Source organism: Oncorhynchus nerka, linkage group LG16 (assembly GCF_034236695.1).
Source record: "Oncorhynchus nerka isolate Pitt River linkage group LG16, Oner_Uvic_2.0, whole genome shotgun sequence".
NCBI lineage: Eukaryota > Metazoa > Chordata > Actinopteri > Salmoniformes > Salmonidae > Oncorhynchus > Oncorhynchus nerka.
The window spans coordinates 12,374,937-12,389,163 of NC_088411.1; the positions used below are offsets into that span (position 1 = coordinate 12,374,937).

The 14,227-nt window shown below is 42.3% G+C and overlaps 1 protein-coding gene across 1 annotated transcript; it reads right to left on the minus strand.

Moving 5' to 3' along the window:
• Nucleotides 1–509: 509 nt before the first annotated feature.
• Nucleotides 510–14,150, minus strand: noc3l (NOC3-like DNA replication regulator). Its single transcript, XM_029684651.2, has 20 exons — nucleotides 13,984–14,150; nucleotides 13,288–13,492; nucleotides 12,912–13,035; nucleotides 12,056–12,219; nucleotides 11,851–11,916; nucleotides 11,579–11,709; nucleotides 10,269–10,524; nucleotides 9,538–9,713; nucleotides 9,160–9,288; nucleotides 8,925–9,056; nucleotides 8,256–8,336; nucleotides 8,031–8,131; nucleotides 7,848–7,920; nucleotides 7,700–7,763; nucleotides 6,998–7,069; nucleotides 6,379–6,560; nucleotides 6,114–6,242; nucleotides 5,924–6,021; nucleotides 2,262–2,346; nucleotides 510–2,144 (listed from the first exon to the last, which is right to left on the minus strand). Exons 1-20 carry the CDS (start codon nucleotides 13,990–13,992, stop codon nucleotides 2,010–2,012), a joined length of 2,412 nt encoding a protein of 803 aa, XP_029540511.1. The 5' UTR covers nucleotides 13,993–14,150; the 3' UTR covers nucleotides 510–2,009.
• Nucleotides 14,151–14,227: the final 77 nt, after the last annotated feature.

The window sequence follows — 14,227 nt, forward strand, 5'->3', positions numbered from 1 at the left end:
CAAGACCCTGGTGAGGACGACGAGCACGCAGTTGAGCTTCTTGAGAAGGTTTCTGACAGTTTGTTTAGAAATTCTTCCCTTCTACAAACCCACAGTTTCATCAGCTGTCCGGGTGACTGGTCTCAGATGATCTCACAGGTGAAGAAGCAGGATGTTTAGGTCCTGGGCTGGCATGGTTACACATGGTCTGCTTTTGTGAGGCCGGTTGGACGCACTGCCAATTTCTCTAAAGACATTGGAAGCGGCTCATGGTAGAGAAATTAACATTCAACTCACTGGTAACAGCTCTGGTAGACATTCTTGCAGTCAGCATGCCAATTGCACGCTCTCTCAACTTGAGACATCTGTGGCATTGTGTTGTGACAAACCTGCACATTTTAGTGGCCTTTTATTGTCCCCAGTACAAGGTGCATCTGCATAATGATCATGCTGTACAATCAGCTTCTTGATATGCCACACCTGTCAGTTGGATGGATTATGTTGACAAAAGAGATTGTTCACGAACAATGTGCGAATGGAACATTTCTGGGATCTTTTATTTCAGCTTATGAAACATGGAACCAACACTTCACATGTTAAGTTTTATATTTTTGTCACACACCCTTCAGAAAGTATTCATACCCCTGGACTTATTCCAAACGTTGTTAAAGCCTGAATTCAACAGATTTTAATACACCATAAACTTTGTATTATTGAAAATGAAATACAGATATCTATCTTAAGTATTCACACCCCTGATTCAACACGTGATAGAATTATATTTGGCAATGATTAAAACTAAGCCTCAGAGCTTTCCACACCTGGTACAAAATAATTGTAAAATTCTTCCAAGGTCTGTCAAGTTGATCATTGCTAGACATCCATTTACAATTCTTGCGATTAGATTTAAGACATTTTAAGTCAAAACTGTAACTAGGCCACTCAGGAACATTAAAAGTAATCTTGGTAAGCAACTCCAGTGTATATTTGACCTTGTTTGAGGTTACTGTCCTGCTGAAAAGTTTTAGTTAGAAAGCAGACAACCAGTTTTAAGATTTTATTTTTATCCTAAAAATAAAAAAACTCCCTTGTCAATGACGAGCATACATGTTGCAGCCACCACGTTTGAAAATATGAGTGGTACTCAGTGAAGTGTTGTTGGATTTGCCCCTAACATAACACTTTGTATTCAGTACAAAAAGTGTAATTCTTTGCAGTTGTACTTTAGTTTATTGCAAACAGAATGAAAGTTTTGGAATATTTTTTATCCTGTATAGACTTCCTTTTCACTCGTTTGGGTTTGTATAACTACAATGTCGACACATCCAGTTCTCCTTTCACAGCCATTAAACTGTTTTAAAATCACCATTGGTCTCATGGTGAAATCCCTGAACGGTTTCCTTCCTCTCCGGCAACTGAGTTAGGAATGACGCCTATATCTTTGTAGTGTGTATTGATACACCATCCAGAGTAAATAACTTCACGCTCAAAGGGATACTGAATGTCAGCTTTTTAAAAATGTATTCGTGCCCTTCTTTGCAAGGCATTGGAGAACCTCTGTCTGAAATTCACTGCTAAACTGAGGGGCCTTAGATAATTGTGAGAGGTTGTCACAAAAAAAATAGAGTGAATCCATGCAACTTATGTGAGTTATGCACATTTTTACTCCTGAAGATAATTAGGCTTGCCATAACAAAGGGGTTGAATACTTGATTTAAGCTTCTATACATTTCTAAAAACAATTCCACTGACATTATGGGGTATTGTGTGTAGGCCAGTGACAATCTCAATTTAATCCAATTTAAATTCAGGTTGTAACTACTTTCTGAAGGCCCTGTAGGTCAGGGATATGAGTAATCAATGAGGCAGGTGGTTTAACTCAACACTTAACTGTATCCATTCTAGTCAAACCGCAAAGAGAGCGATCAAAAAGCAATGTCGCCAGCATAGAGTTGTTATTTTACAGTCCATTTAGAACTAAAATACAGGGCACAAAGGAAAGGGGGTGTTTTCCAGTGGGGTCTGAAGTATTATGTGCTGTTGGTCTGTGGTAGAACTGCAGAGAAATCCAGCGACATAGGATCCTCTTCCTCCGCTGAGAGAACACCATCAATCTGCTGCTTTAATTTATCATCCAGCAGGGCAAGGCCTATCGTGAAATAATCCTGCAACAAAATGCAAAGTGTTTAGAGACAAGATTAGCACAAAGACACTTCAGTCAAGTGGGCCTAATAACATTCTGGAATATATATATGGACAGAGAGTGAAGTGTACTACTGTACCTTCTTCTTTGTCGAAGGTGCTACCACTGGAGGATTGAAGGTCATGTCTTTAGCTCTGTAGTCCTCAAACAGCTCCACTGGGTGCCTGAGAGGTGTTAAAGGTCATTTACACCCAACAGAGGCTAGCGCTTTTACATACTGCACATGCACACATCTTTGGTTAATATCGCACGCACCGTAGAGAATGTCTTCAGGGTTCAAACACATTTTGACAGATTGAATTTCATTACAACAATTGGCGGCGTCTCTATGTATGTATAAAAAAGTAAGCACGACACTGGGAGGCTGCGCTCTGATCCCATGTACCATCTCCTGTCGTTGTGCAAGGCACTTACACACCCCCCAAAGTACAATACCTGTTAGGGAACTATAGAAGTGTATTAATTCAACCATTAAAAAAACAAGCACACGACTTAAAAGCCAAACATGCACGAGTAGAATCAGAGGACAACACACAGCCTGGGACTTATTCCCATTGTGGTCCTCTACTGGGGATGCAGGATTTGATCAAGCCCTGCTCAGACACATCAGAGACAGAGGTCCGGTTGAGCAGATCATTTATAAAAGGTGGTTTTGTTGGCGGGGGACTGGAATAAAAGCCTGCATACCCATTGGCTCTACTGGAGGATGGTTGACCACCCTTGATGTATAAAATTACAACCAAACATGTTATGCCTTTTGAAATGATTTGCTCATTCAATATATCAAAGATCAAATGGCTATGGTAGGCTACAAATCTTTTTATTCAGCTGAAGCAAGCCAACAAATGTTCTTCAGGAAATGTACCTTTTCTAGTGTAGTCATATTTAGCTATCTTAGAAGTGTTTACTTTGAAGGGTGACTAGTAACTTGAGTTGCCATGTCCCAATCAACAATACAAGTTTTGAAACCACACCTAATATTTTTTCCTAAAATTACGGTTAGATTCACAGCGATTGAACCAAACCCCAACTAATACAACGATCGTATTGGTTGGGGTTTGGTTCAATGGCGAAGTGACTCATTCGTTGTTTGGCCTTACTTGCGAGTGTCAGTAGAGAGTTTTTGGGGACACGACGAAAACAAATAATAATAAAGCGTTAACTAGAGGGTACAAGATATGTTTTGAACTCGCTGTCTCGTTATTAGTCGGTTCTCCATCATATTTTATAGGCCTACCTAGGGTGACCACATTTACAAATGCTCAAATGCGGGACAGTGTAGCCTACATAAATAAAAACTCAAATCCCCCTCATGGTGTCGACATTCCTCAAACTTTGTACCGACAGATGTTGTCTTGAATGTTATTATAGAATTGGCCAGTGCATAAAATTCATCCTCCAATTGCAACGTCTGCCTATGCCCACACAGACTCAATTTTTTTTATTTTTTTTTATACCCTCAAACACAAAGTTAGACACCTAATTTCTAAATAAGCCTTCATTGAATGATATTTCACTTTTACTGGTGAAACGTCCAAACTGCATCTGCATGCCAATCATTTGATCTCAATCAGTTTTATGGGAATATTATGCATTTGGATCTTCTTGAATTAATATTTTGTGAGCAAATTAGAGCAGATGGTAAACTAATATAGCCTTCCTGGATTTTGTTTCAATCAAAGCACTTTCTGCCGAGTTTTGGCCACATTCAATTTTTTAAGTTACTTTTCAGCTAACTGTCCTATAACCTTTTTAAATTAGGTGTTTTTTGGGGGGTGTAACTAACATTACACTATGCTACTAGATTTGGTTCGGTTGTGTAGAATACTAAATAATGATTGATATTCCAAGACATCAATTCAACTTTTAACTTGACTAAATCAGCACCATTGTGTGAAGTGGCAGAGCCACGCTCTTCGTCAGAAGCATGCTTTTTGTAAGTTTCAGTTAGGCCTAACTATTTGAGCTGAAACTTCGCACGAAAGGATTAGATTTTTTTTTATTGGTTGACATGACATTGGCCTATGTCTTGTCTTGCGCAGAATATCAGATCTCAACAATGATTGGAGAAGTGTTAATCACCACCAGTACCACACCCTTTATGATACATATTTTCATTAGTGCAACGTGATTGCAAGAGACAGGTTGGAAAGTCTACCTTTTTTCTAAATTAGTGGTGCTTGAATTTGTTGATCAAACACGAGTGAGATGAAGGTAGACACCTAAAGTGGCGGGTAATTCAAGAAAGGCCAGTACATTGCAATACATTTACAAAAGAATACATATCGGAGCAGTCAGCATTGTACATCAAGACGCTAAACTTCAACACGTTTCGACTACTCAAGTCTTCCTCAGGCAGCTTTGTGGACGGAAGAGGACGGGTCTCTAGAAATAGAGGTGGGGACAGGGAAATAACTACCCAAAAGGTATGTGGATTTGGCCATTTCAGCCACACCCGTTACTGACTTGTATAAAATTGAGCACACCGCCATGCAATCTCCATAGACAAACATTGACAGTAGAATGGCCTTAAGAGCTCAGTGACTTTCAACGTGGCACCGCCATAGGATGCCACCTTTCCAACAAGTCTGTTTGTCAAATATCTGCCCTGCTAGAGCTTCCCCGGTCAACTGTAAGTGCTGTTATTGTGAAGTGGAAACGTCTAGGAGCAACAATGGCTCAGCCGCGAAGTGGTAGGCCACACAAGCTCAAAGAACGGGACGGCCAAGTACTGAAGCGTGTAAAACATGTCTGGCCTCAGTTGCAACGCTCAGTACGGAGTTCCAAACTGCCTTTGGAAGCAACGTCAGCACAATAACTGTTCGTCGAGAGCTTCAGGAAGTGGGGTTCCATATGGCTGAGAAGCCGCACACAAGTCTAAGATCACCATGTGTAATGCCAAGCATTGGCTGGAGTGGTGTAAAGCTCACCACCATTGGAAACACATTCTCTGGATTGATCAATCACGCTTCACCATCTGGCAGTCCAAAGTTCGAATCTGGGTTTGGCAGTTGCCAGGAGAACGCTACCTGCCCAAATGCATAGTGCCAACTGTAAAGTTTGGTGGAGGAGGAATAATGGTCTGGGGCTGGTTTTCATGGTTCAGGCTAGGCCCCTTAGTTCCAGTGAAGGGAAATGTTAATGCGGAGGAGTATTCCTATCTGTAACTAAGCCCTTTTGTGGGTCGGCTCCCAAGTGGGTATAATTTATTTATTTAAATTGACTGATTTCCATATTTGAAATAACTTGTGGCGTTTTATTTTTTGGTTCAGTATACAAAACAAATCTACAACATCACGTCAGTGTATAGAGGCAACAAACGTGGGACATGATTGTTTGGTTGCAGGATGCGGGACTCTCTGCCACAATTTGGGACATGTATCACCCTAGGCCTTCTGCTGTAATGCCCGGCCAACTAGTCTCACACACATACAACTGATGCGCGCGAACACAGGCACGCTAAAGTGTCCTTCCCATCCTGGCTGATATGTAGATTTTTTTTATTTGATTGATAAAAGATAAACTGTGTCTAAATAAATTACATGAATAGAAATTATAATTCAATTTCCAAAACTTTTTCTGGCCTGGATTTCTTTGGACTTTTCCAGGATTTTCATGACCATACAACAAACCCCGGGATTGTACGAGTATTTGTAAAAGAACTGGAGGAGCAGCAACTGGCTTTTCATAGAGGATAAATGAAATGTGAGATTTGAAGTTTGGGGATCCTCTTGTTCTTACCTTCTAGCAAGTTGAACGATTAGCGCTCCAGATCCTTCACTGGGAGCCCCTGCACAGAGGTGAGTGGCAAACCTCCTGACCACTGGGTGGTAATGTCTCTGCAACACAACAACGCCATCAGCTATACCTGTGTGTGTGTGTGTGTGTGTGTATTTATTTTTTTGTGTCTGTGTGCTTTTTGCGTGTTTACCTTGAGTGTGTGTAGCTCCCACAGGGCAGTGTTCTGAGGGTTGCAGTACTCTGGCTCATCCAGCTCAGGAAGGAACACCCCACTACCCTGAGCCTCATTGTCCAGGAGGATATCACACTTGGGGAAGGTCTGCGGAGAGAGGGGGAGCACAGTCTTATTAATCACACACGTATATGGTCTCACACTCTTCATGGACTCTCTCTCACACACACACACACAATCTCTGTCCATAATACACGTAGCTGCACACACGATAAACACTTACATGCATCAACGTCCTGTTGGATGCCAGGATTCCCACGGTAGCGTTGGGCAGTGTGTGCAGACTGAGTGTGCTCAGTCTCTTGACGAAGGCCAGGGCACGCTGCAGGGTCACCTGTTTCCTGCGCTTGGTCAGCATCACGTCGAGACAACGCAGCACGATGCTGATGTCATCATTAGATGCACCTGGGAAGAGCATCCACATTAAGGCCCAGTGCAGTCAAACTAGATTTTCCGGTGTTTTATATATACATTTCCACACGGAGGTTGGAATGATACTGCCCTTTCAGTGTAAGATTAATTAACAGACCAATAAGAAAAAGTTCCACAGCTCTCTGCTAATAACTGCACACGTTCCCCACTCGGACCACTCCCAGACAGTCGTAGCAAAATTCTTGTTTGAGAAATCGCTCTTTGCTAAGAAGTTATTTCTGTTTCTTTTTGACCATTTTATTTAATAGTACCCAGAAATGATATGATATTGAGATACAGAACAGCTGCATTGGACCTTTTAACACTTATGAACAGTCACTCCAGGTACAGGTGGACCTTCAGAGCACAACGGATCTAGTGTCAACGAGCCAGACATGGGTTTGAATAAGCTCTAGGGTGGTTTGACTTACCAGCATTGAGTTTGAGCAGCGTCTTGTACAGGTGGCTGTAGAAATTCAGTGGGTCAATATTGAGGACATCACCTATCCGCAAAAGAGGGAAATGAATTAAAAGGAACAGTATACTACGTCAACGTTCGTGATCCAGGACTGAGATAAATTACTGCGAAACAACACATTTAAGTTCTACGTGGTCCGTCTCCTAAATCAGCATTTTTTTAGTGTCTGACATCACGCACCATATTGCCGCAGCATTGCGTTAGTGGAAACCAAGACTGTTCTCACGGCAGACGTGGTTGTAGCTAGACATGTTTGAGTCGCATCTGAGATCATTTTAGCTAACCCTAAATATTTTCCTAACCTACCACGTTAATTCTCCTATTGACCCTCCCGGAGATTGGCGCTATAAAATGGATAAACGTTTGAACAAAAAAAATCCTGTGACACCCGAATGTCACGTGACCCTAATACGATGTAAGCATACTGTGTCTAGAACACAATCAGCCATTTACATCGCCATGATGAAGTATATACATTCGCTGTATATACATATCAATGATGGGTTAAATTTCTCAAAACCAAGTGAAATCTCAAAAATAGTGTCCTGACATATACATCCAAAATATGGATTTGGTTCAAAAAAGTGAACCTATCCTTTAAGCACATACAGTATGTAATATACACAGTATTCAGTGAGGTTAGACCATCACCAACCTTGACCAGAGAGAATGTTGAAAGCTGTCTGAATGCAGTGAAGGCTTTCCCGATAGGTCAGATCCTACAAAGAATAAAGGTCATTAGCCAATGATACACGATGATGTGAATAGTATTTTGATAGGATTGGTAGAATATGTATACTCACTCCTGATTGGATAAGATGTTGAAGAACGTTCAACAAGTCATCAAAGAACTCCAGGTTGATTAGATGGGCAAACCTTAGGAGAAAAATATTTTGTCTTAAAAGAAAGCCTCCATATTTCATAAACAAATATTTCCATTTGTCAGGAAGTGACTCATGTCCCTGGGAACAGGTAGTCTCTCTTACTTTGCTAGACCTTCTAAAACAGAGGGAAGCAGGATAGACTTCTGAGCTTTCTTCAGTATTCTGAAGTATATCAAGAACACTATGTTCAAGGTCTCTGTGTGCTAGGAGAGAGAGAACAAATGGAATGACGGTTAGACCTTTTGTCGTGAGAAGCGCGAAAGTGTTTTCACAAAAACAAATTGAGCCATTTCAGGCCTGTAGTAACTTTGGGGAATAAACACTCACCAGTTTAAGCTTCTTGTCTTTGCTCTCTGATGCCTCAGCCTCTAGCAGCTCTTTCTCTAGTTTCTCTTCAGCCTTCTTCCACTGTAAGGATGACAGGACACATCCATTACACTCTTCTCACAGACACAGGCAGACACAATATAAGCAAGACAAACTGCAGTCAGCTTGTGCAATACGTTAGGAAATAAAGAAGATTGTGTTCTTAATTTCACCTGCCACAATATTACGATGCTTACGGTAGTCGCCAGTCACATGGTATTTTTTTTTTACAAGCACACAACAATGAGTCATTCACTATTGTGCAGCATGCGCCAGGTGATCTAATTACTGTATGGATTTCACAACTAAATGTTTGCCAGCTAGATCTCTTATAACTATTACGTTAATTGTCTGAAAACAGTGCCCCTTGTGTTCAGTGCCAGTATTACCAACTATCCCAGGATGGCACAAGGTATGACAATCTGGATACCGCCCAAGCCTAGTACAAATCCAAAGATATTGATCGTTTTAAGTCAGCAATTTTGTGCAATTGATGACCAATCTGAGCGAAAAACACTTTAGGGTTGTGCAGCAGGCTGAACGTTTGACATCCCTACACGTTTGACATCCCTACACGTTTGACATCCTACACGTTTGACATCCCTACACACAGGTGCGTGGGCTACTGACCTTCCTTTGCATCCTGGACAGATTCTTCTTTTTGTCTTTATAGTTCATGAACTTCTTTTTGGGAGCTGTGTCATCTGTATCTTTCTTCACCTCCACCTCCTTTATCCTCAGGCAGAGGAGAACCTTGAGTAGCTGTGGGGGGTGAAGAAGTGGGAACATTTTAGATGTATTTCTTTAAGAGCCATGTCATAAAAATACAATTGAAAAAAATACTTGAATAGTAGGTGAATAGTACCTCTGGTCTGACGTCATAGTTTCTGCTTTTAACCAGTCCGGAGATAACTTTGACTGTCCCAAGTGAGGCATGGCCCTGTTTGTCCTGCTTCAGTAGCTTCTTGACTGCTTCACAGCACATGTCAGACACCTGGACAGACAACATAACGTCAACTCAGTTAACAGTCAGACGAGAGACAAACACGACCCTTCAAATATCTAAGATAAAACCGCGGCTTTCGATTGATAGCCAAATGAATCTTAATTAAGAGAAACCCGCCTCTACAGAGCCCACTCCCATTGTAAAGTCTATAGCTACAAAGTCTAAAGCTAATATTGTAGTGAACACCACGTGACAAGATGTAGAACTATGGGCTTGATACGGGGCTCCCAGACTCACCCTCTTGACAGGGTCGTTCATCAGGGGCACCACCGTGACGATGATGTTGTTGTGGAAGTTGAAGTGTGGCAGGGCCACCAGCAGCTCACAGATACAGCGGATGGCCACCTCAGCCAGGCCCCTATAAGACTGCAGTGACACCGCCTCACTCCTCTTTCTCTTCTTCTGCTTCCAGTCTACGGGGCACACAGCAAATAGTTACAACCAACAGCAGCCACTCATTAATATCAACTAGTCACAACAAGTCATCAATGTCAACCAGTCATAACAAATAGACAAATTGGCTGACACCACGAAGATGATGTGCGCGCGTTGATGTGGCCCGGAAGGTGTGCGTTGTGATTCTGAATGGTCAGATAGCTCGCAGCAATGTCAGAAGCTGCCGTGTGGGGAATTGTAGGTGGCTCATTTCATCTCGTTATTGATATCCTGTCTTGTTTTGAGGTGTTTTGACTGATGTCATGTCCATGCTAATATGGCTCAAATTCGCCAACTAGCTAACCAAGAACTGGAACAATGTATTTGAGCGACAAGTGCTCATTGTGTAACTGTATATATAGTTCACATGACGGTCTAAGCCAACCCTGTCCGTTTTGCCACATGTTGCTAAACAGCCAACCCGTCTGTCTATATGAATTAGTCACAACGCATCAACATCAGCCAGTCCCAGCAAACATCAGCCAGTCAAAACAAGTCATCAATATCAACGAATAGAGATAGAAGTGGACTACCTTTGACCGTTTGCTCCAGGTTCTCCAGGTAGAACTTGTACTGGCTCACCAAGCCCTCCTCAAACTCCCTCAGTTGCTGGGTCTCTTTCTTCACCTTTGAGGCTTTCTCGGTCTCTGTCAGGGGTCTGATTCTGTAGGAGGGGACGATGTCCTTGAAGACCTCCATCAGAGAGACCATGACCAGCTTTCTGACCGTCACGGCCACATAGGGGTCGGTCTCCATCAGCATGGCTCGCAGCTCTTTCAGCTTCTTGATCTGAACAAAGATGGAAAGTTCAGACATTGGCTTTACACAGAAAACATCAATCAGAACAGTGAAACAAAACATTTCCTAAGTCTGCTTCTCTCTGCTATGTGATTATTGGTCTATGTGACATAAAATAATATTTTGCCATGGGGACTAGGAAGCAAGAGTAGCCCGAGGAGTCTAACGCACAGTTCACACGCCAAACTTATGGCGAGTCGAACTGAATAGAAATAAAGAGCGGGTTGGCACGGCCGAGAGCTTTTCCTGACTTCCTTGTTGGTATCGGGTCAAATTCAGGCATAACAGCAACCTCTTCTGTGTTAAAGAAAGCACAACGTTTATTGTACTAAAAAGGCAAAGAAAGACTACTCGCACACCTGTGCAGCGCGGAAGTTAATGTTTGCAACCATGAATATGATCAGTTTAATGTGTATCGGTTAACGTAATCTGTCTTCAGATTTCATAACTCTCTTTTACTAAGGAAGCCCGAAGTCTCCTCATCCCTAAAATAAACCACGATAGATAAGTTAGCATAGCGATAGATATGTTAGCATAGCGATATTATGTGCAACGCAGACGTTCCATTTTCTCCTGAGATTGCAAAACTATTTGTATGTTGATGTAGTGCCCATCGGTTTGAACGTGTTGAAGTTGTGTTTTTACTGTCAGTTGCTGGTTTCAAAAAGCACCAAAAACTCCACTAACCACGATCCTTTTAGTGTTTCTGCCGTCACAGAAACAGACCCTGGGTCTGTTCTAACGTCTCCACCTGCGAATCCAAGGTCATCATTGTGCTTCCGTTGTGGGTGTGGTAGCGAAGCAACCTTTAATTGCATGCAATTAACATATATGCATCACCATTTCTCCCGACAGTGGAAAAACTGCTCTGGCGCGCAACATGAAACAGAGGCGTGATTCACATGCACTGAACTGTCGTCAGAGGTCCGACAAGGCGCACCGCGTGGTTTCAGACGGCACTCTATTCCCGCTCTTCCAAAGAGAAAGTGACGTATTTTTTGGGGGTTCGGTGCGGAGATGCAGGGTTGTTCGAACCAGGGCTTACGTTGGTGGTGGGGTCTGAGAGGATGTCTGATCCTAGACTAGCGATTCGTAGTTTCCTGTTGGTCAGCTTCTGTGTGCGGAGCTTCAGCTGCTCCTGAGGGGTCAGGGCCGGCCCGGGCATAGCCTCATCCTCTGTGGAAACATACCAGCAACATCAGAGAGAAGCACCTCATCTACTGATCAGGACTGGGATACCAATAGTTGGTCTAACAATACATTCTACACAGAGAGGATGACTGACTCAAGTCAAAAAGGGGTTCATGGTGCTGGTACCGTTTTCAAATTGCTCCAAGCCAGTCGGGGCATCTCCTTCCTCCTCCTCAGCCTTTTTTTCTACAACTAAAAACAAGACAAAGCAATCCAACGCAATTGTATCAATAGAGCTGTAAATTCTAAAACCTTTAAACAATATGACTTAGGTGGAAATGTAAACTTACAGGTGAAGATGTTCAGGGGTAACACATATTAATCATCCTACCAGGTTTCTCCATGCTCTGAGGGATGAGGCCTCTAATCTTGTCTTTGATTGGCAGGAGGTGAATGACCTCCTTTTCCTCTGTTAGCTGCATCTTTCTGGGCATCTTCTCATAACTCTCTGGCCCCTGCTGCTCCCCCTTGCGCTTTTTGGCATGCACTGGACCACTGCAGGTATTCAAGTAAGGTTAAGTGAGGAGAGAAGTTAGACATAGCTATACATTTCAACATGTGTATTATGATCTACTTGTGATGGGATGTAGATGAGATTGACAGAAAGATGGTACATAATAGTAATGGGGGGCTACAGTTACATTTCAGATATCATTTGAGACGATATTTGCGCTAGATGGCTGTACCTGCACCAAAATGGCAGTAGTTTTCCTTCATAGCTTGTTCTCCATCTTATTTTTAAGTAGGGTGCCAATTTGTTTTCTGCACTTTTATTTCCATGACTGATAAACTTGTTTTCTCATGAATCTCTCGTCCCTCTGCAGCAGACATATGGTGAGCAATCTCTTTGGAACATACTATCGTAATAACAATATCGAATCGCAATACATATTGTATCGGCATCTAAGTATCGTGATATTTTTCACATTTTTGACAGTATGAAGCTTGGTGGGAGAAAGGGGACTCACTCAAGTAGCAGAGCAAAACTATAAACACGGATGTTACACATGGTGGACTGGCGGATTACATTTAACAAACCAAACATTGAAATACCGTTACAGAAGGCAAGTACAACCCCAAACCGGTCCGTCAATCAATACCGAAATATTAAGATACGGTATACCGCCCAGCCCTACATGTGTATACAGCCCAGCCCTACAAAAATACTGTATGGACTGTGTAATTACCTTGACGACAGGTCTCTGGTGAGGAAGGAGGCTTTCTGAGCCATTGCCTTGATCTGCTCCAGGTCATCTTCCTCCAGCATGTCCATTGGCAGGGATTCCACAAACTCCTCCTCCTCTTCATCCTCTGTAACAGAAACCAGACAGGGACATGTAATTAACGCCACCAAACAGGACTCAAAAAAGCAATAGACGATAATAACTTTATATAGGTTACGTAATTATGTTGATGCCATAGTGTGGAACAGTGCACGAATTGGAAACCAAACTATACTGATTACTGATTACAGTACATGCATCGTTCAGCTTGAGTGCTAGATGTCAGGGCCTAGATGTTAAGCTATACTACTGTATGGGTGGGTCGTCATGCTGCACACACCTGGCCTCTTCTTGTAGCGCTCCAGGGGGAGGGGGGTCTTCAAGACAGCATCTTTGATAGCTGCCCGGAGCTTCTTCTGCTCCTTGCGGTGTTTCTTGTCGGTGCTCTCTTTCTTGAACTGACGATTCTTTAGCTTGTTGTCAAGCTTCACATTGCTCGTCTTCAGTAGCCTGCGAAAGCTCGGCTTCCTCTTCTTACTCCTTGGCTGTTGGTGAGAAAAGGTCGTCAGTGCTTTGTATTCATAAGGACAACCTGGGTGATGATTTGGGGTTGAATAGTTACTAGCTAGTACAGCTAGACTTGACTGACTATGGTATGAAATGAATGCATGTCAAGCAATGTGAATTCTTATATAAGCAAACAACACATGGCAGGTAGGTAGGTATAGCTTGGGTTCCTCTCTGGTGAAAATCACTGTCAAACCTGCAAGCAGCGCAGACACAACTAGTTAGCTAATAGTTCGTGTAACGTTATTTCAATCTAGTTGAAGCAATGGTGACAGGCTGTTTACAATAGCCCAATTTCTCGAAAATATGTGGATAACAGTGTCCACTAAAATAATGGTGAGTAACAGTAGTTGAAAAACTGTTCAGCGTAAATTACAGCCATTCTGCTGACAAAATGAGTAAGTACATAGCTAGACATTAGCTAGCTAGCAGCGTTACTATCTAGCTAGCTATAACACGATGTACTTACCGGAGCCATCGTAAAATATTTATTTTAAAGATGGAGCGCTTGTTTAAGTCGATATCAAATACGTTGTCTGAAGTGTATTACAATAATAGTTAGCTATCAACTGTAAAATGTTCCCACACGTGTGTTTCTTTCCTTTTCCGGAAGTATTTTTTTTTTTCAAAGTAAAGATCATGGAAGTGTGTTCTCTTCACGGATGAAAAAAGAAAATCTAATAAAAATAAATGCCACCTAGTGGTCGGGAAGA